The sequence below is a fragment of the Piliocolobus tephrosceles genome, chromosome 2 (genome assembly GCF_002776525.5).
Source record: "Piliocolobus tephrosceles isolate RC106 chromosome 2, ASM277652v3, whole genome shotgun sequence".
NCBI lineage: Eukaryota > Metazoa > Chordata > Mammalia > Primates > Cercopithecidae > Piliocolobus > Piliocolobus tephrosceles.
Window position 1 is genome coordinate 107,201,668 of NC_045435.1, and position 18,718 is coordinate 107,220,385.

Genomic DNA, 18,718 nt, shown 5'->3' on the forward strand with positions numbered 1-18,718 from the left:
CGGCAACAGTTAAAACATAGCAACTGCAAGAAGAACAGAACCAAAACAAGCCATCGAAATTCTTGCTAAGACCTTCTTGCCCCTTTGTCAAACTAAACAATCTACCTGAAGAAAAGTTTTTCCTGAGATTCTACCCCTACCAGCACTCATGACCTTCCTGAAACGTTTATCTTTCTATCAGTGGGTCTCAACCCTTGTTGTAAGTTAAATTCACCCAAAGAGTTTCTTTTACATTTACCAAAGCCAGAACCACCCTTAGATGTTCCAATTTCATTGCTCGAGACTGAGGCCTGGGATTTGGAACGTCTTTTAAAAGCTCCCCAAGTGATTCTAACATGCATCCAGAGTTAAGAACCACCGGCTAAGCCATCACAATAATCACCACCTCGATGACAATGGTATAGAGGACAGGCGCCGTGGCTCACACCTGTAATCCCAGCACTTCGGGAGGCTGAGGCGGGTGGTTCACCTGAGGTCAGGAGCTCGAGACCAGCCTAGCTAACATGGCAAAACCCCGTGTCTACTAAAAATACAAAAATTAGCCAGGCGTGGTGGCATGTGCCTGGAATCCCAGCTACTCAGGAGGCTAAGGCAGGAGAATCGCTTGAACCCTGGAGGTGGAGATTGCAGTGAGCCAAGATCGTGCCACCAGACTCCAGCCTGAGTGACAAAGCAAAACTCTGTCTCAAAAAAACAAAAAAGACAACAGTACGGTTAGGAACAAAACTCGACTTAAACCAAAACGTCGTCAGGCTCCTTTGAATCCTCTGCTTGACTGGACCTGTCCTTGGGCTTCCCTCTCTGTTCTTGTAGATCCAGTATGAGTAAGCATCCTGCTAATTCAGTTTAGTGAAAATCGCCCATCCTTGTATCTGACCAGCCTAGCCTGCCTTCAGCAGTAATCCCATTAAGTCTGGGTAGCCAGAAACCCCTTATCCTTGATGTTTCTTCTTTGTGATTTTCCATCCCCTGGCCCCACCCAACTCCTTGGTTATAAATCCCCACTTGACCTTGTTGGAATCAGAGTTGAGTCCAATGTCTCCCCCATTGCCAGGCCCTGTTGCAGTGCTCCTACACCTATGGCCATGGGCCCCCTTGAATAAAGTCTGCCTTATCATCTTTAACAAGTGTTTGGGTAATTTTTTTCTTTAACATTAAAAATTGTTCCAATAATCTCAAAATGAATAATAATGGCAATAGCAGTGACAGCTACCATTTTCTGGAGGGCTTCCTATATTAGCCTGTTGAGTCTTCATTGCAACCGTATGAGGAAGGGATTGTTGTTATTATTATCCCCATCTGAGAGGTGAGAAATTGGGATGCAAATTCATTAGGTAGCTTCCAAAGCCTCCAAGCCACCTGTAATCCCAGTACATTTGGAAGCCGAGGAGGGATGACTGCTTGAACCCAACAGTTGAGACCAGTCTGGACAACATAATGAGACACCAACTGTACAAAAAAAATGTTAAAATTAGCTGGGTGCAGTGGTACATACCTATAATTGCAGCTACTCGAGAGGCTGAGGTGGGAGGATTGCCTGAGCCCAGGAGGTCAATGCTGCAGTGAGCTGTGATTGTACCACTGCACTCCAGCCTGGGTGATACAGCAAGACCCTATCTCAAAAAAAAAATCTACCAGGGAGGGAGTAATGAGGCCTAGAATGGACCCAAGCAGCCTGGCACCAGGCCAAGTTCGGAACCACTCTGCTGGCTGTGTCTGTCCATCCACTGCCCCTGGAGCGACTGCAAGCTTATCCTGACAGAATGGTGCCAACTTTAACACTGATCTCCAATCATAATGTACAATCACTCCTTTCACTTCTTAAATTCACTTCCTATTTCACACCTTCTATTTTGTGTTGCCCTTTCCCCGTTGTCTTTAACTCTCTAGCCTGAAAACTCTAGGAAGAAGAATCCAAAAGCAGATCCCTTTCTCCAGTCCGTCATGTGCCCCACTCTGCCCACTTCTCTGATCTCATCTGCCACTGTGTTCCCCCAGCCCACAACATCCCCACCACTTGTCCCTCTTGCTGCCCGAGGGCATGACAGACTTGCTCATGTCTCAAGGTCATGCCTTCTGCTGTCTTTTTCCTGGGATGCTGTTTCACAGATCCTTGCTTGGCAGCTCCTTCTCAAGTCTGTTGACAAGTCACCTTTCCAGACCCTCAGATAAAAGAAGAGGGGCGCCCCCACCCTTCCTCACTCCCTACCATCTGCTTTTGACTGACTTTCTTCTTAGCATGCATCACTATTTGCAATTTTACAATTTACTTGTGATATGGTTTTGCTGTGTCCCCACCCAAATCTCATCTTGAATTGCAGCTCCCATAATTCCCATGTGTGGGGGGAGGGACCCTGTGGGAGGTAACTGAATCATGGGGGAGGTCTTTTCATGCTGTTCTCGTGAGAGTGAATAAATCTCACGAGATCTGATGGTTTTATAAATGGGAGTTCCCCTGCACAAGTGCACAAGCTCTTGCCTGCCACCAGGCAAGACGTGATTTTGCTCCTAATTTGCCCTCTGCCATGATTGTGAGGCCTCCCCAGCCATGTGTAACTGTGGGTCAATTAAACCACTTTCCTTTATAAATTACCCAATCTTAAGTGTGTCTTTATTAGCAGTATGAGAAAAGACTAATACATCTTGTTTAGTATCTGTCTTTCCAGAGATTATATACTAGAATGTCATCTCATTAAGGTAGCAACTTTATCTAAATCACTGCATCTCCAGCACAAGAACAGCATCTGACATGTAAAAGACACTCAATAAATAAGAATACATTTATGTCACACAATCACACAATTTACTTTCATAACTGAGTACAATAACCAAACAGAAAAGGCATTATGGCAATGAAACCCTAGCAGAGAAGCATGATACACTATTAGTTGGCAATGACCTCTAATTGGATTCCCTAACTACTAGAAACTTCTAGGCACCTGCTGTCCACAAACTCAGAAGTTGTAGCTTAGCTTATGTACGTACATCAAAATTAACAGAGTGTGCTTCTTTGGGCCAGTCCCATTCAAAGGACAAACAAGATGCAAACCGAACTTCAGAGCTAAACTATTTAGATGCAGGGGCTACACTGAAGAATTCCTAACAATACATAACATGATGAACTCAGAAGCTCTCTTATGATCCAGTTTTAATCACATCTCAAAACCTGACAAGGCAAAAAAAACTTACTGGAATGATGAACACTAGTGAATAGGCTTACGCTTTAAGGCAAAATAGACAGAAGAGTAAAGAGAATATTTTTTTTTTTATCAAAACTGCGTCTCACTCCCTCACCCAGGCTGGAGTGCAGTGGCACGATCTGGGCTCACTGCAACCTCTGCCTCCCAGGTTCAAGCAATTCTCCTGCCTCAACCTCCCAAGTAGCTGGTATTACAGGCGTGCACTACCATGCCTGGCTAATTTTTTAGTAGAACGAGGTTTTGCCATGTTGTCCAGGCTGGTCTCGAACTCCTGACCTCAAGTGATCTGCCCACCTCAGACTCCCAAAGTGCTGGGATTACAAGCGTGAGCCACCATGCCCAGCCAAGAATAAATCTTTGATGTCAGAAAAGTTCACTTTGCTGGCACCTGAGGTCAGGGAGAAAAAGAGAGAAGTCCATTCTGCTATCAATGTATATCCCTTTTCTAACTGATGAAGGAAATCTTCCATTATAACAAAATTAAAATGCAGAAGTGACGCTAGATAATTTTCATAGATGTTATACCTCCTGTTTGTAATCTAGCAATTCTTAAAAAGATGTAGTTTAGCTATCTAGCAATCTATCTTGGTTGTCATTCCATTTGTATACCAGTTTATTTAGATTCAATCCTCAATAAAAATTATTTTGAAATGTAAATTAGGTGTAAGTGGCACACAGGGTACCAAGGAATCAGGCCAAGTTCCCAAATTACACTATGGCTGTTCATAAGCCAGTTAATCTTTCTGAGTCATTTTTCTTTTTCTTTTTTTTTTTTTTCCTTCCTTTAATTTTCTTCTTCTTCTTTATTTCTTTCTTTCTTTTTTTTTTTTTTTCTTGAGAGGGAGTCTCACTCCGTCGCCCAGGCTGGAGTGCAGTAGAGCAATCTCGGCTCACTGCAACCTCTGCCTCCTGGGCTCAAGCAATTCTCCTGCCTCAGCCTCCCGAGTAGCTGGGATTATAGGCATGCACCACCATGCCCGGCTAATTTTTGTATTTTTAGTAGAGACAGGGTTTCACCATGTTGGCCAGGCTGGTCTCAAACTCCTGACCTCAGGTGATCTGTCCACCTTGGCCTCCCAAAGTGCTAGGATTACAGAAGTGAGCCACTGTGCCCGGCCTTCTTGTTTTTTTTTTTGTTTTTTTTTTTTTGAGACAGAGTCGCTCTGTCGCCCAGGCTGGAGTGCAGTGGCGCGATCTCTGCTCACTGCAAGCTCCGCCGCTTCCCAGGTTAACGCCATTCTCCTGCCTCAGCCTCCCTAGAAGCTGGGACTACAGGCGCCCACCACCACGCCTGGCTAATTTTTTTATATTTTCAGTATAGACGGGGTTTCACCGTGTTCGCCAAGATGGTCTCGATCTCCTGACCTCATGATCCACCCGCCTCGGCCTCCCAAAGTGCTGGGATTACAGGCGTGAGCCACGCGCCCGGCCCTTGTTATTTTTTTAAAGACAGGATCTCACTCTGTTGCCCAGGCTGGAGTACAGAGGCACAATCACAGCTCACTGCAACCTCAGACTCCTGGGCTCAAGCAATCCTCCCACCTCAGCCTCCTGAGTAGCTGGGACTATAGGTGTGCACCACCATGCCCGACTATTTTTTTGTTTTTGTTTCATTTTTTTAGAGATGGGATCTGACTTTGCTGCTTAGGCTGGTCTCAAACTCCTGGCTTCAAGTAATCCTCCTGCCTCAGCCTCCCAAAGTACTGGGTTTACAGGTGTGAGCCACCATGCCAGGCCCTGAGTCACTTTTTCTACTTTCAAAAGGAAGACACTGCTCCTGAATCTAACTCCACTGAGTTAGACCTGCTGAGGAAAAAGAAATGAGAAGAACAAGTATTTCAATCCAGTGATATCTGGTCAAAGGATGAAAAGACTGAAGACATATATGAATAGTTCATTGCTCATGCTCTAATACATCCAGTAAATGTTTAGAAAATAAAATGAGAATGTAAAATACTAGATAACAAAATTCTAAGACTCCTGAAACAAGACTAGGGAGAGATTCAAATACTAAATTCTCAAAAACACACAGCCTCTGTCTTCACTCCTCCTACACGTGCACCACGATGTGTACCCCTTCTCCACAGGCTCCTCTCTGACCACCTCCTTCCTTTCTCCTTCATAGAATGTACCACGTTTATAAGCATGCAGTTGTTCCTGTGATTATTTTCTTCACGCCTATATTTCCTGTTTACTTCACGCCTGGGAGTGAGGACCATGTCCTTCTGTTCACCACTGACCCCCACACACTCAGGACACTGCTTAGCAGAAAAGAACTCACTCTCTATTAGCCGGATGAAAAAATGAAAAATAGACATGGAAAATGGACCATAAATTTTCAAAGCCAGAAAACAGCAAGAAGAGGTACGTCTCCAAACACCAAGAGAGGAAAGAGAAGGGTATGTGACAAACTTTTGATAAACCTCCATTAAAGCCATTAGGATTTCAACTCCATGTGGGTAAAACATGACCTGGACTATTCCTGATATGTTGTCTGCCTATCTCGGCACACACATGTCCTCTTCCACACTTAAAGTAAGGTGGAAACCTACCTCTGGAGCACACTAGGATGATTCGCTACACTTAGGCAGTGGCTGCACGAGAGTGCACCAGCCACAGCTCTTGGGCTCTATAGCTCCCTGTCCTTAGTACACCCAAGGAAGAAAACAGCCACAGACATAGCTGCTGTGTCCCTCGGTGGGAGGAGGAAGGCAGTCTTGTACAAGCACAGTCAGGGAGTACCTAAATCAGTGCCTCTCAAATTATCTGTGGTAAAGGGTCAGTTTTTTTGTTTATTTCAACTCAGACAGATGATACCTTTTAAAAATACAAGTAGGATGGTTAACGAGTACAAAAGTATAATTAGAATGAACAAGATCTAGTATTTGACAGCACAGCAGGGTGACTATAGTCAACAATAATCTGTCGTATATTTTAAAATAACTAAAAGAATGAAATTGGAATTTTCCTAATACAAAGAAATGACAAATGCTTGAGGTGACGAATATCCCAATTACCCCAATGTCATTATTACACATTGCATGCCTGTATCAGAATATCACATATACCCCATAAATATATACACCTGTTATGCACCCATAATAATTCAAAATAAAAAAAGTTTAAAAATACAGAAATTATTAGAAAAATGAAATGCCACTTGGAAGACACAACAGCAACGTCAAATTGTTACAACTTCCCAGTGCTCACTCTTGATTTCCAAACTTATCTCATTGCAGGCCCACATCCAGCAGTACAAGGAGCAGCACTAGCCTATGAACCACACTTTGAGTAGCAAAAAATGAAAGCCCTAAATCCTTAAGGAAATTCCAATCCACCACAAGAGAGACAGTAACCAGACCAATCACTGGATCTCTCCTAGCGCATCTGTAGGAGGGAACTGGCAGATCTGCTGTGACGGTTAATGATTAGTATATTCTTGGTATATAGGGTGATGGTCAAAAAGCAGAAACCATTATTAATAACAAACCCCTGTATGGTGCTTTTTAGTTTACGAAGCTCTTCTTCTTTTTTTTTTTTTTTTTTCTTTTTTTGAGACAGAGTCTTCTTGCTCTGTCACCCAGGCTGGAGTGCAGTGGCACGATCTCAGCTCACTGCAACCTCTGCCTCCCGGGTTCAAGTGATCCTGCCTCAGCCTCCTGAGTAGCTGAAATTACAGGTTCATGCCACCACCCCCGGCTGATTTTTGTATTTTTAGTAGAGACAGGTTTTGCCACATTGGTCAGGCTGGTCTCGAACTCCTGGACTCATGATCTGCCCGTCTCAGTCTCCCAAAGTGCTGGGATTACAGGCGTTAGCCACTGCGCCCAGCCAAGAAGCTCTTCTTATCTCACCTGATCCCCATAATACTTGACAAGTGTTCTCACCTAGTCTCTGTAGAAGGCAGGCCAGAGAAAAGGTGGCAAAATGTCCTGAAGCAATAAAGATGGGCTTCGCAGCACACACTGAGTGGACTGGACCTAGCTGGGGCAGGGTGGTGCTGCATGCCCTGGTCTGCATGGAAGGCACTTACGCTCTCTGGAATTCTGGGATGCTGAAGATGGCCTGCATGACAGAGCTGAGATAGCAGCTGTTGCCCAAGTTCTTCAGACCCGTGTAGCCAGGACCATACATTGGCTTCAGCTTCGTGCCCGACTCCTGGATCACTTCCCATTCACTGACCCTTGGCTTGATATCATTGTCCTGGAGCCCATTCTCTGTCTGAGACAAAGTCATTGAAGAAAAACAACTTTAAATGTGATTCCCATTCAAAGGTCATGTCCCATTAATTATTTCTAACAGCGTAGGATGTTTCTGCCATTTTTCCCCCAATTACATGAGAAATAAACAAGACTGAGAGATGGTGATGGTGGTACAACAATGTGAATGTACATAATGCCAGAGAACTGCACGCTTAAAAATAGTTAAAATGGTAGCTTTTATATTATATATATTTTACCACAATTTTTAAAATACACATGAAAAAGATTTTAAAGAGAGGCCAGGTGCAGTGGTTCACAACTGTAATCCCAGCACTTTGGGAGGCCGAGGTGGGCGGATCACCTGAAGTCAGGTGGGCAGATCACCTGAAGTCAGGAGTTCGAGACCCACCTGACTAACATAGCGAAACCCTGTCTCTACTAAAAATACAAAAATTAACCAGGCATGGTGGTGCATGCCTGTAGTCCCAGCTACTCGGGAGGCTGAGGCAGAAGAACTGCTTGAACCCGGGCGGCAGAGGTTTCAATGAGCTGAGATCACACCACTGCACTCCAGCCTGGGCAACAAGAGCGAAACTCCATCTCAAAAAAAAAAAAAAAAGATTTTAAAGAGAGAAAGACTGAAAGGGAAAGAGATAGGAGGAGGATGAAGAACAAATAGGAATCAAAAAAGAAGCACGTAGACTAAATTCAAGAGAATATTCAATGCAACACAGCAAACAAAAAGGCCAGGCAGCTGGAGAGGATATGAACTAAAACCATGAGACTTGAGAGTGCCGTGAAAGAGGATGGAGGTGCAAAGAAGAGCACAGAAAACTAAACAAAAAAGTAGAAATGAGTGACAAAGACGAGACAGAATGGGAACATGAAGAGAGGGAGGCGGCCTGGAAGGAAAGGGCTAAAACAAAATGCACATTTAAATAGCTCCTTAAAGGGAAAAATATTATATAGTCATGACATCAACTTGAAAACACAATATTAAATGAAGCAGAGCTTCTCTATCAATGGTAATGTGTTGGTTTATTCGTTCTGTCCCCCAGGAGCTTTGCTTCCCTTCCTGAAATTAATTAAAGTGATGTTGGTCACAGATAATTTTAAAGGTCATCTCCCTACACCATCTGCGCTTCGTGAACAAAGAATGATTCACACAACTGCCCATCAAAGGAGACTAATTTTGCAAGTAAACTCCAACTAAACCAAAAGAGTATTTGATGAGGTGCCATTTTTATTACAGCATAAAAAAATCTAAGCTGGCAATCAAAAGAAAACATCTATTAATTAAGTGTAAGAAGTAAATGCAACAATTAAAAGCTAAAACCTATAAAATGAAGATCCACATTAGAGGAATTATATATTAAATAAATCAAGCAGGTCCCTCGCCCTCTCCCCACCCCTACCCCATGTAAGGTGGAAACAGAAACAAAAGGAGACCTCACCCCATGCATATGAAGCATATCAATTCCAAAATGCGCTAAGTGCTTGGCCAAATGAGGATCCAAAACAGGTTCTTCTTCTTGAAAAGAATAAACATCTAGCGGATGAAGAGAAAATAAGCACTGCAATCAGTAATCAAGTCATTGAATATCCAACACATATTTTTTGAACTCCTACTGTACACCAGGCTTGGGCTATCACTGAACAAAACGAAAACTTTCTAACATTCAACAAGGGCAAAGATAAATGATAAATACAGGCTTTTTTTGTAAATATACACACATATCATTCTTCTGACATTTTGGAAAGTTTTGTTTTTTTTTTTTTTTTTTTAAGTTTTCTAAAACAAGAAAAGAAAAGAAAAAAAGAACAGTATCTAATAAGCACACAAATATAAATGCCTGACACTTGATTTTTCTAACTAAAACCACAGTGGCATAACTCTGAGCTCAGGAAGAGGCATGGGCACAGGAAGAGGGGGTGATGGCCATCCGCCATGGCAGCGGGAATCTCCGGGGGAACAGAGAGAACAAACAGGCCCTCAGGGCAGCTTCTTCCATATGAGACAATGAATCTCTGCCCATGAAACCCTCTATATTCTCAAACCTACCACCTCACCACCTCCACCTCCCACCTGCCCCCCATATCCCTTCTTTCCTATCTTCATGTCCACATCTCACAGAACCAGCGAGAGATCTGTGAAGACTGTGTGGCACTTCCCTAATGGGTCCACCTCATAGCACACATAGAAAATGACCATATGTTTGGTATTCCAGGGATACTCAAGACTCCAGCCATCCCTGCCCTGCCTCACTGCCCCAGGGCCTCTGGGATCCAAATTCTGGCCATTTGAGAGATGCTAGTGTTGGTAAGCTCTGTGCTGAGGTGGGCTGCCTCTTTCCTCGGGACAATAATATCCCACCTGACAACATGAGGCTTTTGACTGAACCTGGCTTCTCAAAGTGGGGTGTATGGACTCAAAGCAGCAGCTTCACCTGGGAACTCATTAGAAATGCAGAATCTTCTTTGGAAGGCTGAGGCAGGCGGATCACGAGATCAGGAGATCCAGGCGATCCTGGCTAACACGGTGAAACCCAGTCTCTACTAAAAATACAACAAATTAGCTAGGCGTGGTGGCGGGCGCCTGTAGTCCCAGCTACTCAGGAGGCTGAGGTAGGAGAATGGCAGAACCCAGGAGGCGGAGCTTGCAGTGAGCCGAGATCGTGCCACTGTACTCTAGCCTGGGCGACAGAGAGAGACTCCATCTCAAAAAAAAAAAGAAAAGAAAAGAAATGCAGAATCTTGAGCCCCGCCTCAGGCCGACTGAATGAGAAACTGCATTTTTAACAAGATCCTCAGGTGCAGAGTGAAGTTGGAGGACTGTTTGGTTTTCCAAAGCTATCCAATCCGCTGCCGTATCTATCCTCACACACAGTGCAGTGAGGAGGACAGAACAGATATTTTCAAGCCCATCTTGCAGATAAGGAAAAGAAGTTCATAAAAGTTAAACGATTTTTGCCTTAAATCCCACAGGTGGCCCAGAATCCAGGTAGTCTAACTCCTGGCCCAATCTTCCCTCTACAACAGAATATTTATGAAGGTATATCAGGACACTAGCCAGGTGCAGTGGCTCACATCTGTAACCCAGCACTCTGGGAGACCAAGGCAGGAGGATCACTTGAGGCCAGGAGTTTGAGGCTACAGTAAGCTATGATAATGCCACTGTACTCTAGCCTGGGTGACAGAGCAGGTCTCTGTCTCTAAAAAAGAAAAAAAAAAAAAAAAAAGAATGTTTCTAAAGAAAGAAAAAATATATATATCAGAACAGGATACCAATAGACTTGGTGAAGAACCAACCTAGGCCCTTAAAAGGAATGAAGACTCAAAACCCACAATTTCTTCGCTCTATTTGAAAAACAAAATCTATAACAAGGAAAATGGATATGAAGATATCACTCTTTGGGACAGTATAAGTCAGAATGTCCAAGGAGTTCCTTACTCCTTGGAACATCACCGGGGGAAAAAAAGTAATGCATAGAAGCTATGTGACCTTCTATCCCATACTCAGATATATAGAGACTCCCTGCTCCCAAAAGAAATTCAGTCTTTCTATTATTAATAAGTTAAACATTGTATAGCTGTCTTTTCTATTTCTCTTCCCCCAGAGGCCCATTATAACTGTGGATAGCAACCCTCATTTATATTTTTTAAATATAATTCAGTGTTCTCAAAAGCAAAACAAAAGACAAAATCTCAGCCCAATTAAGAAGAAAAATTTCTAAAAGTTTAAATATTAATAAAATAAACAAAAACCTTTGAACTAATAACTTGAAACAAATACATCAACAGTATTTTTAATCTATGACAAGGGACCAAAAAATTCCATTCAAATACTAGCTGGAAGGTGAAAATGACACTCCCTTGGCACTTCAGTTGTTATTAATTAGGGAGATAGTTTGAAGACTTAAGACTTTAAGCCTCTAATGATCAGGACTGTATTAGAAAATAATAAAACTGTCAGAATTAAACCACTGGCATTGGCCTAGAATTTTGAAATAAGTGAAAACAACACAGCCCTCCACAGTTCATAACCCATTAGGCTCTTGCCACATTGAGAAAATCATATTTCATACCTCCAGCCATTAACTGCTCCAAAGATGTGACATGATTTGGTCAAATGCTATAGTTATTTCTCATCCCCAAGACAAAAAAGGTTTAGTGAGTAACATACAAGAAACCTGAAAACGAACTGTGATCTTCAAACTTGGCAATCATGAAGAATTTGTAAATATGTAGTCAGAGAAAAAAAGTTTTCAGTGGCCTCAGTGGCTGAAAATGCTGTCTTGTATGTTTTTCACTGGGGAACTCATTTTATTCCCAACTTCAGCTTAGCAAAGTCATGTCTTAGTACAGAAACTACGGTAGTAAATAGGCAACTCCTGACAAGCATCATCCATCACGCTCCCCAGCTTGGCCTAAAACTTGAAGCCAAGAATCACGGTTAGGGAGTTCACAGAGGGATCCTCCCAGGAATAGCCCAAGAAGCATTTCATGAGTAACTACATTTATTTTAGAAGCAAACCAGCCATCCTTTCATTTCAAGTTAAATGACAAACTAAACCACATAGAACATGAGGCAGCAATCCGCGGAAGAAAAAAGATTTAAAAAAATTTTTAGAACAAGAATATCTCATTTGTGACAAGCATGCTAGAAAGCAGTATGTGCCATAAGCTCAAAGATTAATTAAGGAAAAGCTCAGAGAGCACAGACAGAGATAGAGACGAACCAGAAGCAAGATTGAGAATCTGTAAGAAACCAAATCAAAATGTTCTAAGTAATTCCCAGAGATTAAAATGATGCTATTGGATGGTATGCTATTAGGATTATGCTGTTAGGACTAGCATGCCTGGCGCGGGTCATCCTTGTTCAACCACCAGGATTAACTCATTCATTCATAGTATTCAGCAAATATTAACTAAATACCAAATACATATATACCGTGAGGATACAATGTTAAATAAGACACACAGAGTCCCTGCCCTCATAAGTTTAAAGTTTAACATTTCAAATAGTCTTAGAAGAAATGCTGGTTTGGTGTGAAGGGTCTCATGGTTTAGTCATGTGACTTTTATGCCCTTATCCTAGGCCCCAGAAAATGGCAGAAATCCAAATTCTCCCTCCAGATTACCCTACAGGAAAGTAGAAGGGAGAGAGAGGTAAGGATGTACCTCAGAAAGTCCTTGTGTTAAAACTACGGAAGGCTGGGCGTGGTGGCTCACGCTCGTAATCCCAGCACTTTAGGAGACCAAGGCAGGTGGATCACCTGAGGTCAGGAGTTCGAGACCAGCCTCACTCATATGCAGAAAGCCCGTCTCTACTAAAAATACAGAATTAGCCTGGCGTGGTGGCACATGCCTGTAATCCCAGCTACTCAGGAGGCTGAGGCAGGAGAATCACTTGAACCCGGGAGGCGGAGGTTGTTTGTGAGCCAAGATTGCACCGCTGCACTCCAGCCTGGGCAACAAAAGCGAAACTCCATCTCAAAAACAAAACAAAACAAAAACTAGGAAAGCCAGCTTTGGTGACCTTCTCTCACAAGTGGAGAGAAAAAGCAAAGCTCCTGGTCAAACACCAAGTAATAAATCAGAGAGAAGAAAATGAAGAGAGGTTCTCCTCAGTCAGCGCAGATCTGTCCACCCAAACTGCATCTCTCCACCAGGAGTCCACATTTGTGTGCCTCTAAGCCATCTGCAACAGACAGGAAAAGAAGAAAAACAAGACAACTCCAGCAGCTACACGAGAAAAATAAACACAAGGCTGGGCGCAGTGGCTCACGCATGTAATCCCAGCACTTTGGGAGGCAGAGGCGGGAGGATCACGAGGTCTGGAGTTCAAGACCAGCCTGGCCAACATAGTGAAATCCCGTCTCTACTAAAAATACAAAAATTAGCCGGGCATAGTGGCGCACACCTGTAATCCCAGTTACTAGGGAGGCTGAGGCAGGAGAATTGCTTGAACCCAGGAGGCAGAGGTTGCAGTGAGCCGAGATCACACCACTGCACTCCAGCCTGGGCTACAGAGCGAGACTCCATCTCAAAGGAAAAAAAAGAAAGAAAGAAAAATAAACACAAAACAAATTAGGCCAGCATGTAGGATATCTTTAAAGAGAGAATAGGTTATAATCCTAGGACTTTTAGAGGCCGAGGCAGGAGGATAGCTTGAGCCTGGGAGCTCGAGACCAGCCTGGGCAACATAGTGAGATTCTGCCTCAATTAAAAAAAAAAGAGAGAGAGAGACAGAACAGGGCTAGGCACAGTGGCTCACATCTATAATCCCAGCACTTTGGGAGGCTAAGGCAGGAGGATCACTTGAGCCCAGGAGTTCAAGGCCAGCCTGGGCAACATAGTAAGACTCCGTTTCTACAAAAAAATGAAAAAAAAAAATTAGCCGAGTATGGAGTGTGGTGGCAAGCACCTGTGCTCCCAGTACTTGGGAGGCTGAGCTGGGAGGCTCACTTGAGCCCAAGAAGTTGAGGCTGCAGTGAGCCATGATTGCACCACTGCTCTCCAGCCTTGGCAACAGAGTGAGATCCTGCCTCAAAAAAAAAAAAAGAAAAAAAAAGAAAAGAAAAAGAAAGAGAGAGAGAACCACCAGGGCAGACAAAACCTAGACTATAGTCAGGAAAGGAAAATAGGTAAGAGTAAAAAAGATGTTAATAAAATAGAAAAAAGGTAAATCAGAGGAGCCAATATTCTCTGCCTTTTTTTAAATTTTTCAGACGGGGCTCACTATGCTGCCCCAGCTGGTCACAAACTCCGGGGCCCAAACAATCCTCAAAACACAGCCTCCCAAATAGAAGCAGATTTTGTTGGTGTGTCTTCCTCCATTTGTTTGTTCCATAATATTTGCTGAGCACCTACTATGTGTGAGGGACACTACTAGATGCTAGAGATATAACAGTGCCCAAGAAATGTGGCCTTAGGCCCTGCTGTCCTAGGGGACCACCATTAAATAAACTGTTAACAGGGTCTTATGAAAAGTACCATGACAGAGCAGCAGGAAGTACCACAGAGGCACACAGGAGGGGCCCAGGTCAGGCCAAAACTAAAACGAAGTAGTCCATGCCCTGATTCCAAATCCTAGGGCTGGGAGAAACTCAAGGGAACTTATGCCCAGGTAGGGGGTAAAGATGACCAAAGAAGAAAGACCAGCTTGAGATGCTATGAAGCTGGTACAGTCCATAGAATAGGTAATTTCACAGCTGCCTTGGGCATCTCTGGAAGACTCTCCTGCAATCACCCAAGACACCAGAGCATCTTCTCGGGTAAACTAGTTTCCATGATGGAAGAAAAACACACCCTATCCTGCCTCCAACCTGCCCTACTCCCTTTCTACCAAGAACCTCATCCCTGCCTCGCCGAAACAATGTGTCCTCCCACAGAGGAAAGTGTTTTGTTTGTTTGTGTAGTGATCTGCTTCTTGGTTTGTTTGTTGCTGTACCCATGGGGACCCAGAGTAGAATTTCACATGGGGCTCGTTCTTATTACGCATGCCACCACTCTGGCCTAGACTGAGGGACCAGAGCTTCTTTGAAAAACTAAATCTAAGTTGAGACCTCAAGGATGAGGTCTCATTGGACAAATATATCCTTATTGGGGGAAAGGAAATCAGGATGATCAGATCACACTACCATTAAATATTTGAGTCCACAACCTTCTTGGATTCCACGTTCACTAAGCAATCTTCTAAATATAATTCATCTCCCCACAGGGAAGGAATGTACCGGTCAAGCGGACATAAACATCCTACTTACTGGCAGTTGTGGCTCTCATTATGAACTAAAAAACAAATGCCGACTTTGAGACTTTCGTCTCTTGTGAGTTGAACTGGCCTGAGTAAGCCCAGTGAGTGTGGAAGAGCAGACCCTCAGCCGTGGAAACTTCACCGAGAGATGACTGCCCCGTAGAACAGGGCGCTCCCTACCCCCAGGCCTCAATGTCCACAAGGCTCATCATTAGACATTTAAGAAAACTTTATGCATGTTTTTTTAAATTTAAGTAGCTTTTAAATACACAATAAGTTACAGCTAGCAATCTATTAAACAGATTTAAAGGAAACCAAAATAGAATATATGCATTCCATAAACTAATATGAAATCACAATTAGACAGAAAATAATTACTTTTATTAAAACCAGCTCTGCACAATATATGCAGGAATCAAAGCCTGATCTTTTTCAGAAAGTTAACATTATTTTAGTTAAATGAATTCACAACCCTTATCACAGTGTATACAATCTGCATTGCTGTTGCCAATGTTTTATACTTTCTATGATTGAAATAGAAGTATGTATTCAAATACTGTCAATTATATGACAAGAAAAACCTTAAAAGTTATTTCTTCCTCACAAAAACAACAACTGTGGAAGATAATGGGTTAATATTCTTAATAATCAGAGTTCTTAAAAAACAATTTTTAAAAACCTAAACCTATGAGAAAATTGGCCTAAGAAATTCACAAAAAAAAAACTACAAATGGCCAAGAATACTAAGGAAAATATTCAGCCTCATCAGAAATGCAAATTAAAACAAGACACCAGATTAGCAAAGTTATTTTTTTAAGTCTTAATAAAAAAGTTGTCAAGGATTTGTTGAAATGAGTACTGTCATACACTGTTGATGGGAATGTAAATTGTTACAACTGTTTAAAAGAGAATCTTGGTAACTGAAAAGTTTAAAGATTTAACTCTTTTCTCTTTTTGTCATAGAAATTTATTCTAAAGAAATAACTACACAAACACCCAAAGATTTGCATATATACAAGGATGTTCATCAGAATAGAAAAAAAAATTGTAACCACTCACAGAATAGTGAAATGATTTATGAAACCATCATAAAATACTGAAGACTATTTAATAATATAGAAAAACATAATGCCAAATACAGAAAAACAAGGAATAAAACTTTATACAGTATGATCTAATTTTTGTAAAAATGTGAGATGGGTGCGTGTGTGTACATGTGTGTGTGTATGAATTGATTAACCCTTTAAAACAAGAGAAAAGACTGAAATGAAATACCTAAATTATTAACTGAGTAGTCTAGAGGGTGGTATTTAGTAAAAAAAGTTTGTATTGATTTATCTCAACTTTTATCTCTGTTTTCTACATATGTTACACTGAATATGTTTGTTTCAAAATCAAGAGGAAAATATAAAATTTTCTTAAAACTGAAAGAAAAGAAACTAGATTTACTCTATTTAGCGCTTTTAAAATAAGTTTCCCATTAGAAAAGAAAGCTTCTGGAAAACTAAAGATACACAAAGAATAGAATTAATTCTTGCCTTTATGATTAGCATACATTTAAATAAAATCTAATTACAATCACTCACTGAATAACAACATTTTGGTCACACAGTGGACTGCATACATGGCAGTGGTCCCATAAGGTTCTAATGGAGATGAAAAATTCCTGTCACCTAGTGATATCATAACCTATCATGTTGTAGCATTACAGTGTTACACATATCACTCCCATGCTTGTGGTGATGCTGGTGTAAACAAACCTACTGCACTGCCAGTCACACATAAGTATAGCACATATGGTTTTATGTACAGTACACAATACTTGATGATAATAATAAACGACTATGTTACCATATTATGTGTTTACTATACTATACTTTTCATTGTTATTTTACAGTATTCCTTCTGCTACTATATGAAAAAAAGTTAACTGTACAACAGCCTTGGACAGGTCCTTCAGAAGGCATTCCAGAAGAAGGCATTGTTATCATACCATGCATGTTATTGCCCCAGAAGGCTTTCCAGTGGGACAAGCTGTGGAGGTGGAAGACAGTGATACCGATGATACTGACCCTGTGTAGGCCTAGGCTAATGTGTGTGTTTGTGTCTTAATTTTTAATAAAAACGTTTAAAAAGCAAAAGTTAAAAATAGAAAAAAGTTTATAGAATAAAGATATTAAAAAAAAAAAAATGGCTGGGCATGGTGGCTCACACCTGCAATCCCAGCACTTTGAAAAGCCAAGGTGGGTGGATCACCTGAGGTCAGGAGTTCAAGACTAGCCTGACCAACATGGTGAAACCCCGTCTCTACTAAAAATACAAAAATTAGCTGGGCGTGGTGGGGGCGCCTGTAATCTCAGCTACTCAGGAGACTGAGGCAGGAGAATCACTTGAATCTAGGAGGTGGAGGTTGCAGTGAGCTGACATCACGCCACTGCGCTCCAGCCTGGGTGACAGAGTGAGACTCTGCCTCAGAAAACAAATCAAAACAAAAAATGTGTACAGCTGTATAATGTATTTATGTTTTAAGCTAAGTGTTACTACAAAAATGTCCAAAAGTTAAAAAAATTAAGTTCATAAAGTAAAAACATTACAGTAAGAGGTTATTATTGAAAAGGATGACGTTTTTATAAATTTAGTGTAGCCAAGTGTATGGTGTTTATAGTCTGCAGTAGTGAACACTAAAGCCCGAGGCCTTCACACTCCCTCTCCACTCACTCACTGACTCACCCAGAGCAACCCCCAGCTCTGTATGTTCCATTCATGGTAAGTGCCCTATACAGGTGACCATTTTCTATCTTTTATACCATATTATTGCTGCATCTTCTCTATGTTTAGACATGTCCAGATACACAAATACTTACCATTGTGTTACCACAGCAGTCAGTACAGTACCGTGCTGTATAGGTTTGTAGCTGAAGAGCAACAGGTCACATCATATAGCTTGGTTGTGAAGGAGGCTATGCCATCTAAGTTTGTCCAAGTGTACTCTGCGATGTTCACATAACAAGGAAATCACCTAATGATGCATTCTCAGAACATATCACCATCCTTAAGTGACGCATGACTGTATTCAAATGCTTATATACCAGTTGGTTCATTTAACAAAAGTATTTGTGCGTAAGATGTGTAAGATTTTGTATAGAACCCAAAGATGAGTAAGACATAGACTTGCTTTCGAACTGCAAAGTTAGAACTAAGCTGCATACACGAACAGTTACAGTGTTGAACAGGCTCTTCTGAGAACTGAATTTCTAATAACTGGTCCTATAAAGGCACTACACAAGACAGCATAGAAAGTCGGAAAATCTGAATTATTCTCCCCTTGCAACTTTATCTGACAGAATTCCTCCATTGCAAATCTTTCTTTCTACAATCCCCTAAAAGGACAAGGAGAAGGGCATAGAGAAAAGTCATTCAACATCCACTCACTGAATAACAATCACCTGTAAACACCACGCTGTAACCCTCAATCCAAACGCAGGTCCTGAATTTCCTCTTTCAATCCCAAAGATTTAGGATAAGACCTGGGTTGTATGTATCTTTATTCACTTTGGGGG

General features: G+C 41.9%; 1 protein-coding gene across 1 annotated transcript in view; it reads right to left on the reverse strand.

Moving 5' to 3' along the window:
• USP13 (ubiquitin specific peptidase 13) overlaps positions 1-18,718 on the reverse strand; it is a 136,855-nt gene that overhangs the window by 58,805 nt on the left and 59,332 nt on the right. The window contains 2 exon segments of the mRNA XM_023184813.2: positions 7,234-7,421; positions 8,857-8,951. Of these exon segments, the coding sequence (XP_023040581.1) occupies positions 7,234-7,421; positions 8,857-8,951 (283 nt within the window).